This window comes from Notechis scutatus, chromosome 1 (genome assembly GCF_049901735.1).
Source record: "Notechis scutatus isolate UNSWTSFEM ecotype Mainland chromosome 1, rNotScu1.2, whole genome shotgun sequence".
NCBI lineage: Eukaryota > Metazoa > Chordata > Lepidosauria > Squamata > Elapidae > Notechis > Notechis scutatus.
The window spans coordinates 186,201,945-186,219,751 of NC_142009.1; the positions used below are offsets into that span (position 1 = coordinate 186,201,945).

The 17,807-nt window shown below is 40.8% G+C and overlaps 1 protein-coding gene across 1 annotated transcript in view; it reads left to right on the plus strand.

The window, feature by feature from the left end:
• Positions 1-17,807, plus strand: part of TTN (titin) — a 311,277-nt gene that overhangs the window by 260,415 nt on the left and 33,055 nt on the right. Inside the window, exons 293-294 of the mRNA XM_087950422.1 lie at positions 9-17,108; positions 17,412-17,708. Coding sequence (XP_087806548.1) covers positions 9-17,108; positions 17,412-17,708 — 17,397 coding nt within the window. The remainder of the gene's footprint in view (positions 1-8; positions 17,109-17,411; positions 17,709-17,807) is intronic.

Consider the following 17,807-nt stretch of genomic DNA (forward strand, 5'->3'; position numbering starts at 1 on the left):
TATTATAGATCCACCAGGACCTCCATCAAATCCACGAGTAACTGATACGACAAAAACTAGTGCTAGCCTAGCATGGGGGAAACCTCATTATGATGGTGGACTTGATATTATTGGCTACATTGTGGAGCACCAAAAAGAAGGAGAAGAAACATGGGTAAAAGATACCACAGGAACCGCCCTAAGAATCACAGAATTTGTAGTTGCTAATCTCCACCCAGGAGCCAAATACAATTTCAAAATAAGTGCTATCAATGCTGTTGGCGTGGGCGAACCAGCAATAATTCCAAATATTGAAATCAGAGAACGTGAAGTGGCTCCTGATTTTGAATTAGATGCTGAACTGAGAAAGACTCTTGTGGTCAGAGCCGGATTGACCATTAGGATATTCGTTCCGATTAGAGGACGCCCGACTCCTGAAATTACATGGACCAAAGATGACATCCCACTTAAAGCACGGGCCAATATTGAAAATACAGATTCATTCACTCTCCTCATTATGACAGAATGTACAAGATATGATGCAGGAAAGTATCTGATGACTCTTGAAAATGCTGCTGGCAAAAAGACTGGCTTTGTAAATGTAAAAGTTTTGGATACACCAGGGCCACCAATAAATCTGAAGCCCCGAGACATATCTAAAGATAGCATTACTCTCCAATGGGATATGCCTCTAATTGATGGAGGTTCACGTATAACAAATTACATAGTAGAAAAACGTGAATCAACGCGTAAGTCATATTCAACTATCACAACCAAATGTTCCAAATGTTCCCTTAGGATTCCTGGTTTGGCTGAAGGCTGTGAATATTACTTCAGAGTATTTGCTGAAAATGAATTTGGAATTGGTGAACCTGCTGAAACTCCAGAACCTATAAGGGCAACAGAAGCGCCATCACCTCCCGACAGCCTTAATATTATGGATATCACAAGGAACTCAGTCAGCCTCGCTTGGCCAAAACCAGAACATGATGGTGGTAGCAAGATTACCGGCTATGTAATTGAAGCACAGAAAAAGGGTTCAACTCAGTGGACACACATTACTACGGTGAAAACATTAGAATGTGTGGTAAAGAATCTAACTGAAAATGAAGAATATACTTTCCAGGTTATGGCAGTTAACAGTGCTGGAAGAAGTGATCCAAGAGAAAGCAGGCCAGTTGTTGTTAAAGAACAAATGATGCTTCCTGAGTTTGATTTGCGTGGTATCTATCAGAAAACCATTATTGCTAGAGCTGGTGACAATATCAAAGTTGAGATTCCTGTTCTTGGTCGCCCCAGACCAACTATTACCTGGAAAAAGGAAGATCAATTGCTCAAGCAAACACAAAGGATCAACTATGAAAATACAGCTACTGCAACCATTTTGAACATTAATGAATGCACAAGAAATGACAGTGGCAGATATCCAGTCTCCGCTAAAAACATTGTTGGCGAAGTTAGTGATGTTTTAACTGTTCACGTGCATGATGTTCCTGGACCACCCACTGGACCAATTAGATTTGAAGAAATTTCATCTGATTTTGTCACCTTTTCATGGGAACCTCCACTAAATGATGGAGGGGTTCCAATTAGCAACTATGTTGTAGAAATGCGCAAAACTGACAGTACCTCCTGGGCTGAGTTAGCAACCACTGTTATACGTACCACCTACAAAGCAGCTCGCCTGACTACTGGAACTGAGTACCAATTCCGTGTTAAAGCTCAGAACAGATATGGCTCAGGTCCGGCTATCAGTTCAGAGAATGTAATTGCTAGCTATCCTTTTAAAGTTCCTGGACCTCCAGGCACCCCTCAAGTCATTGCAGTCACAAAAGATTCAATCAGCATTAGCTGGCACGAACCCCTTACAGATGGTGGAAGTCCAATTCTGGGATATCACATTGAAAGAAAAGAGCGGAATAGCATTCTTTGGCAGACTGTCAGCAAAGCCTTAATATCAGGCAACATCTTCAAATCAAGTGGGCTGATGGATGGCATTGCGTATGAATTCAGAGTCATTGCAGAAAACCTTGCAGGTAAAAGTAAACCAAGCAAGCCATCTGAGCCAACCCTTGCCCTCGATCCTATTGATCCTCCTGGAAAGCCAATTCCTCTAAACATCACAAGACATGCAGTAGCGCTAAAGTGGACAAAACCTGAATATAACGGAGGCTTTAAGATAACTGGCTACACGATTGAAAAAAGAGATCTTCCAAATGGCCGATGGCTAAAAGCAAACTTTAGCAATATATTAGAAACCGAATTCACTGTAAGTGGGCTTACTGAAGATGCTGCTTATGAATTCCGTGTCATTGCTAGAAATGCTGCCGGTGCCGTTAGCCAGCCTTCTGAGCCATCCGATGCAATAACATGCAGAGATGAAATCGAGGCACCAAGAATAATGGTTGATGCTAAGTACAAAGACACTTTAGTAGTAAAAGCAGGTGAAATTTTCAAACTTGAAGCAGATGTTGCAGGTCGACCTCCACCAACTCTAACATGGACAAAACAAGACAAGGAACTCGAGGAAACAGCAAAATTGGAAATTAAAATAGCAGATTTCTCCACAGTTCTTACCAATAAGGACTCCACAAGACGGGATGGTGGTGCATATATGCTCACAGCATCCAATCCAGGCGGCTTTGCGAAGCACATTTTCAATGTCAAAGTTCTAGACAGACCTGGTCCCCCACAGGGACCTTTGTCAGTGTCTGATGTTACCATAGACAAATGTGTCCTGGCATGGCTCCCACCTTTAGATGATGGAGGTGCCAGTATTGACCACTATGTTGTTGAAAAACGTGAAACAAGTAGATTGGCATGGACTTCAGTAGCCACAGAAGTTCCTGTAACAAAACTGAAGGTCACAAAGCTATTGAAAGGCAATGAATATGTGTTCCGAGTAATGGCTGTTAATAAATATGGAGTTGGAGAAGCTCTAGAATCAGAGCCTGTCCTAGCAGTGAATCCTTATGTAATACCTGATCCTCCCAAGACACCTGAAGTTACAGCTATTACCAAAGATTCTATGATTGTATGCTGGGGACATCCCGATTCGGATGGAGGAAGCCCTATAACCAATTATATTGTAGAACGTCGTGACAGAACTGGATTACGCTGGGTGAAATGTAATAAGCGGGTTGTGACAGATTTGCGTTACAAAGTTTCTGGACTCACAGAAGGCCATGAGTATGAATACCGAATAAAGGCTGAAAATGCTGCTGGTGTAAGTGAGCCAAGTCCTAGCAGTCCATTCTACAAAGCCTGTGACACTCTTTTCAAACCTGGTCCACCTGGTAATCCCCGTGTCTTAGATACAAGCAAGTCATCAATTACAATTGCTTGGAATAAGCCCTTATATGATGGTGGCTCAGAAATTACTGGCTACATGGTTGAAACAGCATTACCTGATGAAGATGAATGGAAAATTGTAACACCACCAGCAGGACTAAAGGCCACATCTTTTACCATCACTAATCTAAAAGAAAACCAGGCGTATAAAATCAGAATTTTTGCCATGAATTCTGAAGGCATTGGTGAGCCTGCTTTTGTTCCTGGGACACCAAAAGCTGAAGAACGAATGCTTCCCCCTGAGATTGAACTGGATGCAGAGCTGCGTAAAATTGTGACTCTTCGAGCTTGTTGTACTTTGAGACTTTTTGTTCCTATTAAAGGAAGACCAGCACCAGAAGTAAAATGGTCACGAGAACATGGAGAATCTTTAGACAAAGCCACAATTGAATCCACAAGTTCTTACACTTTACTTACAGTTGGAAATGTGAATAGATTTGACAGTGGGAAATATATATTGACTATAGAAAACAATTCAGGTAGCAAATCAGCATTTGTAATTGTAAGAGTCCTTGATACACCTGGTGCCCCACAGAATCTGAAAATAAAAGAGATCACCATGTCTTCTGTCACACTCACCTGGGAACCTCCCCTCATAGATGGTGGCTCTAAAATAAAGAATTATATTGTTGAAAAGCGTGAAGCAACAAGAAAGGCATACTCTACTGTTATAGCCAATTGCCACAAGACCAGCTGGAAAGTGGACATGCTACAAGAAGGTTGCAGCTATTACTTCAGAGTTCTTGCTGAAAATGAATATGGAATAGGTCTTCCTGTTGAAACATCAGAATCAGTTAAAGTGTCCGAGAGACCTCTACCTCCAGGAAAAATAACTTTATTAGATGTGACAAGAAACAGCGTGTCTTTGAGTTGGGAAAAACCTGAGCATGATGGAGGAAGCAGAATTTTGGGCTACATTGTAGAAATGCAAAGCAAAGGCAGTGACAGGTGGGCCACTTGTGCCACTGTTAAAGTTACTGAAGCTACTATAAAAGGATTGATCCAAGGGGAAGAATATTCCTTCCGTGTTTCAGCACAAAATGAAAAAGGAATCAGTGATCCTCGGCAACTCAGTGTACCTGTCATTGCAAAAGATCTTGTGATACCTCCAGCGTTCAAACTCTTGTTTACCACATTCAGTGTACTAGCAGGTGAAGACTTAAAGGTTGATGTTCCTTTTGTTGGTCGACCCAAACCAACTGTAACATGGCTTAAGGATAATGTGCCACTAAGGCAAACTACTAGAGTAAATGAAGAAAATACAGAAAACAATACAGTGCTAACAATAAAGGAAGCATGTAAAGAAGATGTTGGACAATATTTGGTAAAACTTACAAATTCTGCAGGAGAAGCTACCGAAATCCTTAGTATTATTGTCCTCGATAAGCCAGGCCCACCCACTGGACCGGTGAAGATGGATGAAATAACTGCAGATAGTATTACCATTTCTTGGGAGCCACCCAAATATGATGGTGGCAGTTCCATCAACAATTACATTGTAGAAAAACGAGATACTTCTACTACTGCTTGGCAGGTTGTTTCAGCAACTGTTGCACGAACAACTCTAAAAGTGAGTAGATTAAAGACTGGAAATGAATATCAATTCAGAATTGCTGCTGAAAACAGATATGGCAAGAGTACGTATCTCACATCGGAGCCTGTGGTTGCCCAATATCCATACAAACTACCTGGCCCACCTGGAACCCCATACGTACCAGAAGTCTCCAGAGATACTATGATGGTCCATTGGCATGAGCCAGTCAGTGATGGTGGCAGCCGAATTATTGGCTATCATTTGGAGCGCAAAGAAAGAAACAGCATACTATGGGTTAAGTTGAACAAAACAGCAATTCCTGACACTAAATTTAAAACAACTGGGCTTGAAGAGGGGCTTGAATATGAATTCAGAGTTTATGCAGAAAATATTGTTGGTATTGGAAAGGCAAGCAAATCTTCAGAATGTTACACAGCTCATGATCCTTGCGATCCTCCCGGCCGTCCAGAACCAATAATTGTCACAAGAAATTCTGTTACTCTTCAGTGGAAGAAACCAGCATATGATGGTGGAAGCAAGATCACGGGCTACATTGTTGAAAAGAAAGAATTACCAGAAGGCCGCTGGATGAAAGCAAGTTTTACTAACGTAATTGAGACTCAATTTGCAGTAACTGGCCTAGTTGAGAATCAAAGGTATGAGTTCCGTGTGATTGCACGTAATGCAGCAGGAGTTTTCAGTGAGCCGTCTGAAAGCTCAGGGGCTGTCACGGTGAGAGATGAAGTAGAACCACCTCGTATAAGTATGGACCCCAAATTTAAAGAAACACTTACAGTGCATGCTACTGAATCATTTAAGATTGATGCTGATGTTTATGGCAAACCACTGCCTTCTATTCAGTGGCTAAAAGGTGACAAGGAACTAACAAACACAGCACGTTTGGATATAAAAAGTACTGACTTTGCCACGAGCCTAAGCGTGAAGGAAGCTGTTCGTATTGACAGTGGACATTATATACTGTTGGTGAAGAATGTTGCAGGTGAAAAAACTGCTTCTGTTCATGTCAAAGTTCTTGACAGACCTGGGCCACCTGAAGGGCCTGTTGTTATAACAGGGACAACTGCTGAAAAATGTATGCTAGCATGGAAGCCCCCACTGCAGGATGGAGGCAGTGACATTTCACATTATGTTGTCGAAAGAAGAGAAACAAGTCGCTTAGTTTGGACTTTAGTTGATGCCAACGTGCAAACTCTTAGTTGCAAAGTTACTAAACTCTTGGAAGGCAATGAATATATCTTCCGTATCATGGCTGTCAATAAATATGGGGTTGGCGAACCTCTTGAATCTGAGCCTGTACTTGCAAAAAATCCTTTTGTGGTACCACTTCCACCAAAGGCTCCAGAAGTTTCAGCTGTTACCAAGGATTCTATGATTGTTGTATGGGATAGACCAGCTTCAGATGGAGGCAGTGAAATTTTGGGTTATGTGCTAGAAAAACGTGACAAAGAAGGCATTCGGTGGACAAGATGTAACAAGCGTTTGATCAGTGAACTTCGATATCGAGTCACAGGACTTCTGGAAAATCATGACTATGAATATAGAGTCTCTGCTGAAAATGCAGCTGGTCTCAGTGAGCCCAGTCCACCTTCTATCTACTATAAAGCTTGTGATCCTATATATAAACCAGGCCCGCCAAATAACCCCAAAGCAATAGATGTTACAAGATCTTCAGTTTTCCTTTCTTGGGGTAAACCAATCTATGATGGTGGCTCTGAAATTCAAGGGTACATTGTTGAAGCATGCGATGTAAGTGTTGGTGAGTGGGCTATTTGTACACCAGCAACTGGAATTAAGAAAACAAATATGGAAGTAGAAAAATTGTTGGAAAAACATGAATACAAATTCCGAATTTGTGCTGTTAATAAAGCAGGAGTAGGAGAGCATGCTGATGTTCCTGGAGTCATCCTTGTTGAAGAAAAATTGGAAGCTCCAGATCTTGACCTTGACTTAGAACTGAGAAAAGTGATCAATGTAAGAGCTGGTGGTTCATTGAGATTATTTGTTCCTATCAGAGGCCGCCCAACACCTGAAATAAAATGGAGTAAAGTAGATGGTGATATCAGAGAAGCAGCTATTATTGACAGTACCAGCAGCTTCACCTCACTTGTTCTTGATAATATGAATAGATTTGACTCTGGAAAATACACTCTTACTTTAGAAAACAGTAGTGGAACAAAATCTGCCTTTGTCAGTGTAAGAGTCTTGGATACTCCAGGTCCTCCTGTTAACTTGAAAATCAAGGAAATTACCAAAGATTCTGTTACAATTTCATGGGAGCCTCCAGTGATAGATGGTGGAGCTAAAGTTAAAAATTATATTATTGAAAAGCGTGAAGCCACAAGAAAATCCTATGCAGCTGTTGTAACAAACTGCCATAAAACATCCTGGAGAATTGATCAGCTCCAAGAGGGTTGCTATTATTACTTCAGAGTTTCCGGAGAGAACGAATTTGGAATTGGCCTGCCTGCTGAAACAAGTGACCCAGTTAAGGTGGCTGAAGTTCCTCAACCTCCAGGAAAAATAACAGTGGATGATGTTACGAGAAACAGCGTTTCATTGAGCTGGGCAAAGCCTGAACATGATGGCGGAAGTAAAATCTTACAGTACATTGTAGAAATGCAAGTGAAGGGTAGTGATAAATGGTCAGAGTGCACACGTGTTAAAGTTCTTGAAGCAGTTATTACTAATCTAACCCAAGGAGAAGATTATCTCTTCAGAGTGATGGCTGTAAATGAAAAGGGTAGAAGTGATCCACGATCGCTTGCAGTACCAATAACCGCTAAAGATCTTGTTATTGAACCAGATGTCAGACCAGCATTCCACAGTTACAGTGTACAAGTAGGACATGATCTAAAGATTGAAATACCAATATTTGGTCGACCTAAGCCTACTGTTTCTTGGACCAAAGATGGCATTCCATTAAAACAGACAACCAGAGTAAATGTAATTGATTCACCTAGTCTTACTATTCTAAATATTAAAGAAACAAATAAAGAGGACAATGGAATATATGAAATTGCCGTTGCTAATGTGATTGGACAAAAATCTGCATCTATTGAAATTATAACACTCGATAAACCAGATCCTCCTAAAGGCCCAGTTAAGTTTGAAGATATTAGTGCTGAAAGTGTCACATTATCATGGAATCCTCCAGTATATACAGGTGGTTGCCAGGTTACCAATTATATTGTTCATAAGAGAGATACAACCACGACTTCATGGGAAGTCATTTCAGCTACTGTTGCAAGAACTACTCTGAAGGTGGTTAAACTGAAAACTGGCTCAGAATATCAGTTTAGAATATTTGCAGAAAATAGATATGGGCAGAGCTTTGCCCTGGAATCTGAACCAGTTGTTGCTCAATATCCCTACAAAGAACCAGGCCCCCCTGGAACACCATTTGTGACAATAGCTACAAAAGACTCTATGATTGTGCAATGGCATGAACCAATTAATGACGGTGGAAGTAGAATTCTAGGTTATCATCTTGAACGAAAGGAAAGAAACAGCATTCTGTGGACAAAAGTAAACAAAACTATTATTCAAGATACACATTACAAAGCAACTAACCTCGAAGAAAACATTGAATATGAATTTAGAGTTTCTGCAGAAAATATTGTTGGCGTAGGCAAAGCAAGCAAAGTTTCAGAATGCTATGTAGCACGTGATGCCTGTGACCCACCAGGTTGTCCTGAAGCTATTGTTGTTACAAGAAGTGCCATCACTCTGCAGTGGACCAAGCCAGAATATGATGGTGGCAGCAAAATAACAGGCTATGTTGTAGAAAAACGAGACTTACCTGATGGTCGTTGGATGAAAGCAAGCTTTACCAATATCACTGAAACTCAGTTTACTGTGACAGGTCTTACTGAAGATCAGCGATATGAATTTAGAGTAATTGCAAGGAATGCTGCTGGAGCAGTAAGCAAACCTTCTGACAGCACAGGACCTATAACAGCAAAAGATGAAGTTGAACTTCCAAGAATTTCCATGGATCCAAAATACAAAGATACAATTGTTGTCAATGCTGGTGAAACTTTCAAGCTTGAAGCTGACGTACATGGAAAACCAATTCCTACTATTATGTGGCTGAAGGGAGATAAAGTCCTTGAAGATACTGCTCGATATGAAATAAGGAATACAGACTTCAAAGCTCTGATTACTGTGAAAGATGCTATACGTGTTGATGGTGGGCAGATTATTTTGCAGGCAACCAATGTTGCAGGAACAAAATCAGTACCTGTAACAGTAAAAGTACTAGATAGGCCAGGGCCTCCCGAGAGTATTCAGATTTCTGGAGTTACTTCTGAAAAGTGCTCCTTAGCATGGGCTCCACCAATCCATGATGGTGGCAGTGATATTTCCCACTACATTATTGAGAAGAGAGAAACTAGTCGTCTTGCTTGGACAGTTGTTGCATCGGATGCTGTAGCCACAATGCTAAAGGTAACAAAACTTCTGGAAGGCAACGAGTATATATTCCGCATAATGGCAGTTAATAAATATGGAGTTGGCGAGCCTTTGGAATCTGCACCCGTACTTATGAAAAACCCATTTGTTGTTCCTGGTCCACCAACATACCTTGAAGTTACCAATGTCACAAAGGATTCTATGACAGTCTCCTGGCATCGTCCAGATAGCGATGGTGGCAGTGAAATCATTGGCTACATTGTGGAAAAAAGAGATAGAACTGGTATTAGATGGGTGAAATGTAATAAACGCCGAATTACAGATTTACGATTAAGAGTCACAGGACTAGCTGAAGATCACGAATATGAATTTAGAGTATCTGCTGAAAATATAGCTGGAATTGGTGAACCAAGTCAAATTACTCCATACTGGAAAGCATGTGATCCTGTGTTCAAGCCTGGTCCACCTACTAATGCCCATGTTGTTGATACAACCAAGAATTCAATCACAGCTGCCTGGGGTAAACCTATTTATGATGGTGGCTGCGAAATCCTGGGATATATTGTAGAAATCTGCAAAGCTGATGAAGAAGAATGGGCAATGGTTACTCCACAGACTGGTCTGAGAGTTAATCGTTTTGAGATCAAAAAACTCATAGAACATCAAGAATACAAGCTAAGGGTGTGTGCTCTCAACAAAATTGGAGTAGGTGAGCCTGCAGCAATTCCTGGTACAATTAAACCAGAAGATAAACTTGAAGCTCCTGAACTTGATATAGACTCAGAATTAAGGAAGGGAATTGTCGTCAGAGCTGGTAGCTCTGTCAGGATCAATATACCATTTAAAGGACGACCCACTCCTGAAATCACATGGTCTCGGGAAGAAGGGGAATTTACAGATAAAGTTCAAATTGAAAAAGGAATAAATTACACACAGCTATCAATTGATTATTGTGATAGAAATGATGCTGGGAAGTATATACTTAAACTGGAGAATAGCAGTGGTTCTAAGTCTGCATTTGTTACAGTTAAAGTACTTGACACACCAGGACCGCCACAAAACTTAGTAGTCAAAGAAATAAGGAAAGACTGTGCTGTATTGACATGGGAACCTCCAGCTAATGATGGTGGAGCAAAGATAAAGAACTATGTCATCGATAAACGTGAGTCAACCAGAAAAGCATATGCAAATGTGAGTGCCAAGTGCAACAAAACAAGCTTTAGAGTTGAAAACCTTATAGAAGGAAGCATTTATTATTTCAGAGTTATGGCGGAAAATGAATTTGGAATTGGTAGTCCAGCTGAAACTGCCGATGCCGCAAAAGCATCAGAGCCACCTCTACCCCCTGGAAAAGTGACACTCACTGATGTGACACAGAGAAGTGCCTCATTTATGTGGGAGAAGCCTGAACACGATGGAGGCAGCAGAATTTTGGGCTACATTGTTGAAATGCAGCCAAAAGGATCTGATAAATGGACTGTTGTTACTGAAACCAAAGTCTGCAATGCAGTTGTGTCTGGTTTAAGTTCTGGACAGGAATATCACTTCCGTGTCATGGCATACAATGAAAAAGGCAAAAGTGATCCTAAGCCACTGGCAGTTCCTGTGATTGCCAAAGATCAGACAATTCAGCCCAGTTTCAAACTGATGTTCAATACATATACTGTACAAGCTGGAGAAGACCTTAAAGTAGAAATTCCCTTTATAGCTCGACCAAAGCCTACTATCACTTGGGAGAAAGATGGCCAGCCTCTGAAACAGACAACCAGATTACATGTTGAAGATACAGCAACTTCAACTACATTGTTTATTAAAGAAAGCAACAAGGATGACTTTGGAAAATATACTGTCACAGCAACCAACACCGCAGGCACAGCAACAGAGCATCTTAGTATAATTGTGTTAGAAAAGCCTGGCCCACCCCAAGGACCTGTCGGTTTTGATGAAGTTAGTTCAAACTTTGTAGTCCTCTCTTGGGAACCACCAGCATATACAGGTGGCTGTCAGATATCAAACTACATTGTTGAGAAACGTGACACTACAACCACTGTTTGGCACATGGTATCAGCAACGGTTGCAAGGACAACTATTAAAGTAACAAAACTTAAAACAGGAACTGAATACCAGTTTAGAATTAGTGCTGAAAATCGATATGGAAAGAGCACTGCGCTAGATTCTAAGCCAGTTCTTGTACAATATCCATACAAAGTACCAGGGCCACCAGGAACCCCCTATGTCACTACAGCCAGCAAAGACCACATGATAGTACAATGGCATGAACCAGTTATTGATGGAGGAAGCAAAGTTCTTGGATATCATCTAGAACGTAAAGATAAAAACAGCATCCTTTGGACAAAGGTACATAAGATCCTCATCCACGACACAAAATATAAAACAGAAGGTCTTGAAGAAGGTCTTGAATACGAATTCAGAGTTTCTGCTGAGAACATTGTTGGAATAGGCAAGGTTAGCAAATCTTCTGAACTGTATGTTGCTCGGGATGCTTGTGATCCACCAGGCCGTCCAGATGCCATTGTTATCACTAGAAATTATGTAACACTAAAATGGAAAAAACCTGAATATGACGGTGGTAGCAGAATAACTGGATACACTGTGGAAAAGAAAGAACTACCTGAAGGCCGTTGGATGAAGGCCAGTTTTACAAATGTCATAGAAACTGAGTTTACAGTAAGTGGTCTTGTAGAAGACCAAAGATATGAATTCAGAGTAATTGCAAGGAATGCAGCTGGTAGCGTAAGCGAGCCCTCTGAAAGCACAGGGCCAATTATTGCTAGAGATGCGATAGAAGCACCGAGAGCTTCATTGGATCCTAAGTACAAAGATCTCATTGTTGTTCGTGCGGGAGAAACATTTGCTCTTGAGGCTGACATCCATGGAAAACCTATTCCTGATGTTAAGTGGTCAAAAGATGGGAAAGAATTTGAAGAAGCAACTGCAAGAATGGAAATTAAGACTACAATTGAAAGAACAACTCTCACAGTCAAAGACTGTGTCAGATTAGATGGAGGCCATTACACACTTACACTGACTAACGTTGGTGGCACAAAATCAATACCAATCACTGTAAAAGTGCTTGACAGACCTGGACCCCCAGAAGGCCCTTTGAAAGTCACGGGTGTGACAGCAGAAAAATGTTACCTCGCGTGGGGACCACCTTTACAAGACGGAGGTGCTAGCATTTCTCATTACATTATAGAAAAGAGAGAGACAAGCCGGCTTTCATGGACACAAGTATCATCTGAGGTTCAAGCTCTAAATCATAAAGTGACCAAACTTCTTCCAGGCAATGAATACATTTTCCGTGTAATGGCTGCTAATAAATATGGAATTGGCGACCCTCTAGAATCAGAACCTGTGTTGGCATGCAATCCATATAAGCCTCCAGGTCCTCCTTCGACACCCGAAGCTTCTGCAATCATGAAAGATTCTATGATTGTAACCTGGTGTCGCCCGACTGACAATGGTGGAGCTGAAATTGAAGGTTATATACTAGAAAAGCGAGACAAAGATGGCATTAGATGGACCAAGTGCAATAAAAAGAGACTGACAGACTTAAGATTGAGAGTAACTGGACTGACGGATGGTCATTTCTATGAATTTAGAGTTTCTGCTGAAAATGCTGCTGGTATTGGTGAGCCCAGTGAACCATCAATTTTCTACCGTGCTTGTGAGGCAATATATCCACCAGGCCCTCCAAACAATCCAAAGGTAACAGATACCTCCAGATCATCTGTGTCCCTTGCATGGGGCAAACCTACTTATGACGGCGGTGCTCCTGTTAAAGGATATATTGTAGAATTTAAAGAAGCTACTGCTGATGAATGGACAACTTGTACACCCCCATCAGGTTTACAAGGAAGACAATTCACAGTAACAAAACTTAAAGAAAATAGTGAGTATAACTTCCGCATCTGTGCTATGAATTCTGAAGGAGTTGGAGAACCAGCAACTATCCCTGGTAGTGTTGTTGCAGCTGAAAAAATGGAACCTCCTGAAATAGAACTTGATGCAGATCTCAGAAAAGTTGTCACAGTGCGTGCTAGTGGCACATTACGTTTGTTTGTCACAATTAAAGGAAGGCCAGAGCCAGAAGTGAAATGGGAAAAAGCAGAAGGCACTATGAGTGACAGAGCTCAGATTGAAGTAACCAGTTCTTATACAATGTTAGTAATTGATAATGTAAACAGATTTGATAGTGGAAAATATAACCTGACTTTGGAAAACAACAGTGGCAAGAAATCAGCATTTGTTAATGTGAGAGTACTTGATACACCGAGTGCACCTGTAAATCTGACCGTCAGAGAAGTCAAGAAAGATTTAGTGACATTAGCTTGGGAGCCTCCTCTTATTGATGGCGGAGCTAAAATCACAAACTACATAATTGAAAAACGTGAAACAACCAGAAAAGCGTATGCCACTATCACAAATAATTGCAACAAAAATGTCTTCAGAATCGAACAGCTACTGGAAGGATGCAGCTACTACTTCCGGGTCTTAGCTGCAAATGAATATGGAGTTGGTCTGCCAGCAGAAACATCTGAACCAATTAAGGTTTCTGAACCACCCTATCCACCTGGAAAAGTAACTCTTGTTGATGTTACTCGTCACAGTGCTTCTATTAAATGGGAAAAACCAGAGAGTGACGGTGGCAGTAAAATAACTGGCTATGTAGTAGAAATGCAAACTAAAGGAAGTGAAAAATGGAGCACTTGTACCCAAGTTAAAACATTAGAAGCAACAATATCTGGATTAAGTATGGGAGAAGAATACACTTTCCGTGTCTGTGCTATAAATGAAAAAGGGAAGAGTGATCCAAGACAACTTGGAGTTCCAGTAGTTGCAAAGGACATTGAAATCCAGCCTTCGGTTGAGCTCCTTTTCAATACATTCAGTGTTAAAGCTGGTGAAGACCTTAAGATTGATATACCCATTAGAGGAAGGCCAGTACCATCTGCCAGCTGGAAAAAGGATGACATGCCTTTAAGAGAGACAACGAGAGTGAATGTCCACACTTCAAAAACATCCACATCGCTAGTCATCAAAGAAGCTTCAAGGGAAGATGTAGGAAAGTATGAATTAAATGTTGCAAGCAGTGCTGGCTCTACAACAGCTTTGATCAATGTAATTGTTCTTGATAGACCAGGACCTCCAACCTCATTACGTATTGATAATGTCAGTGCGGATAATATATCCATATCTTGGGAACCCCCTGAATATGATGGTGGCTGTCAAATTAATAATTACATTGTAGAGAAAAGAGAAACTACAACAACAACATGGAGCATCGTATCTGCAGCGGTTGCACGAACTTCAATTAAAATAGTTCGCTTAACCACTGGATCAGAATATCAATTCCGCGTTTCTGCAGAAAATCGCTATGGCAAGAGCACTTACACTGAAACTGCCCCTGTTGTGGCAGAGTATCCATTTAGTCTACCTGGTCCACCTGGTACTCCTCGAGTTGTACATGCAACAAAAGCCTTCATGATTGTAAGTTGGCAGGAACCAGTTAATGACGGAGGTAGCAAAGTACTTGGTTATCATCTTGAACGTAAAGAACGAAGCAGCATCCTTTGGACTAAAGTTAATAAAATCCTTCTAAGTGATACTCAGATGAAGGTCACAGGTCTTGATGAAGGCCTGATGTATGAATACCGTGTGTACGCTGAAAACATTGTAGGAATTGGCAAATGTAGCAAATCATGTGTACCAGTGGCAGCAAGGGATCCATGTGACCCACCTGGCCAACCCGAAGTGACCAATATTACAAGGACATGTGTCTCATTGTCATGGACCAAGCCAGAATATGATGGCGGTGCTAAGATTACAGGCTACATTGTTGAGCGGAAAGAGCTCCCAGATGGTCGTTGGCTGAAGTGCAGTTTCACCAATGTACAGGAAACTTTCTTTGATGTGACCGGGCTTACTGAAGACCAGCGCTATGAATTCCGTGTTATTGCCAGGAATGCTGCTGACCAATTTAGTGAACCATCAGACTCCACTGGGCCAGTTACCGTAAAGGATGACATAGAAGCTCCAAGAATTATGATGGATGCCAAATTCAGAGATATTGTTATTAAAGCTGGAGAGATTATAAAAATCAATTCTGACATTGCAGGACGACCCTTGCCAATAGTTTCATGGACAAAGGATGGCAAAGATATTGAAGAAAAGGCAAGAGTTGAAATAGTCTCTACAGATCATTCTACAACAATCACTGTTAAAGACTGCATTCGACGGGATTCGGGGCAGTATGTGTTAACATTACAAAATGTTGCTGGGACAAGATCGTTAGCAGTTAACTGCAAAGTACTTGACAGGCCAGGTCCACCAGCAGCCCCACTAGAAATTAAAGGCCTGACTGCTGAGAAATGTTATCTGTCATGGGGACCACCTCAAGAAAATGGAGGGGCAGAGATTGACTATTATATTGTGGAAAAACGTGAAACCAGTAGGCTTGCATGGACTCTTTGTGAAGCAGAACTTCCAACAACTTCCTGCAAAGTGATGAAACTACTTAGAGGAAATGAATATATTTTCAGAGTGATGGGTGTAAATAAATATGGTGTTGGTGAGGCTTTAGAAAGTGAGGCTGTCAAGGCCCTGGATCCTTTCACTGTTCCAACCCCCCCTAAATCTTTAGAGATTACCAACGTGACAAAGGAATCCATGACTCTTTGCTGGGCAAGACCTGACAGTGATGGAGGAAATGAAATTTCTGGTTATGTGATTGAAAGGCGTGAGAAAAACAGTATAAGGTGGATACGTATAAATAAAAAGCCAGTTTATGATCTCAGAATAAAATCTTCAGGCCTTCGGGAAGGATGTGAATATGAATATAGAGTACTTGCAGAAAATGCTGCAGGCCTTAGTTCTCCTAGTGATCCTTCACCACTAATAAAAGCAGAAGATCCAGTTTTCCTTCCATCACCACCATCTCGGCCCAAGATAATGGACCATACAAGATCTCATATAACAATTGGATGGACAAAACCATTGTTTGATGGAGGAGGTCCTATTATTGGATACACTGTTGAATACAAGCTAACTAGTGAAACTGATTGGTCAATTGCTATTCAGAGTTTAAGAGGAACAGAATACACTGTAATGGGACTTACATCAGGAGCAGAATATGTTTTCAGAGTAAGATCTGTGAACAAAATTGGTGCTAGTGATCCAAGTGATGCCTCAGAACCTCAAGTAGCAAAGGAAAGAGAAGAAGAACCTGTTTTTGATATTGATAATGAAATGAGAAAGACATTAGTTGTGAAAGCAGGTGAATCATTTACAATGACTGTACCTTTCAGAGGAAAACCTATCCCTAATGTGCTGTGGAGTAAGCCAGATACTGATCTCCGCACACAAGCAAATATTGATTCCTCAGATAACCGCACCTCACTTACTGTTGAAAAGGCAACACGAAATGATTCTGGAAAGTATACACTGACATTACAAAACATTGTAAACACAGCTAGTTTGACATTAATTGTTAAAGTTCTTGATACACCAGGACCTCCTTCTAATATCATTGTAAAAGATGTAACAAAAGAGTCTGCTGTGTTATCTTGGGAAGCTCCGGAGAATGATGGAGGGGTTCCTGTGAAGAATTACTACATTGAAAAACGAGAAGCAAGCAAGAAAGCTTGGGTCACTGTAACCAACAACTGCCATCGCCTTTCCTACAAAGTTGCCAATCTACAAGAAGGCGGAATTTATTACTTCAGAGTCTCTGGAGAAAATGAATTTGGTGTTGGGGTTCCCATCGAAACCAAAGATGGAGTCAAAATAACAGGTGAGTTTTATGTGCTTCGCTTATGATTTATTGAAGTAAATTTTAGCAGGACTTACATCTATGCTTGTGTTTTAAGGTATTCATAATGCTTATATTAACAATATCAATTTAATACAAAGTAGCAATATAAATAGAGGCAAAGCCACAATGAAAGGTATTTGTCTTAAGGATTTGCTAATAAGTAGAGTTCTAATATATATAAGGAAGTCAAATTTTGAGCTTATCCATGCACAATATTTATTTGCAAATAATAAGTATGCATCTGGCATGTTTTTGTTCTCAATTTATCTTCCTATTTTTTAGAAAAACCAAGCCCACCAGAAAAACTGGGAGTATCAAGAATTACCAAAGACAGTGTGTCCCTTGTATGGCTAAAACCCGAGCATGATGGTGGAAGCAGAATTGTTGGCTATCTTGTTGAAGCCCTAGAGAAAGGGCAGCAGAAATGGGTCAAATGTGCTGTAGTCAAGACAACCCATCACATTGTCCAAGGTCTCAAAGAGAACATGGATTATTTCTTCAGAGTATTTGCTGAAAACGAAGCTGGTCTCAGTGATCCTAGAGAGCTTCTTCTTCCTGTCACAGTTAAAGAACAAATGGGTATGTATTCCATTACTAAGAATAAAGTTGTCTGAATTTAACTGAACATGGAATCGTTGGCATTTTCGGTATTTTTAATGTGCTATTATTGCATTTTTC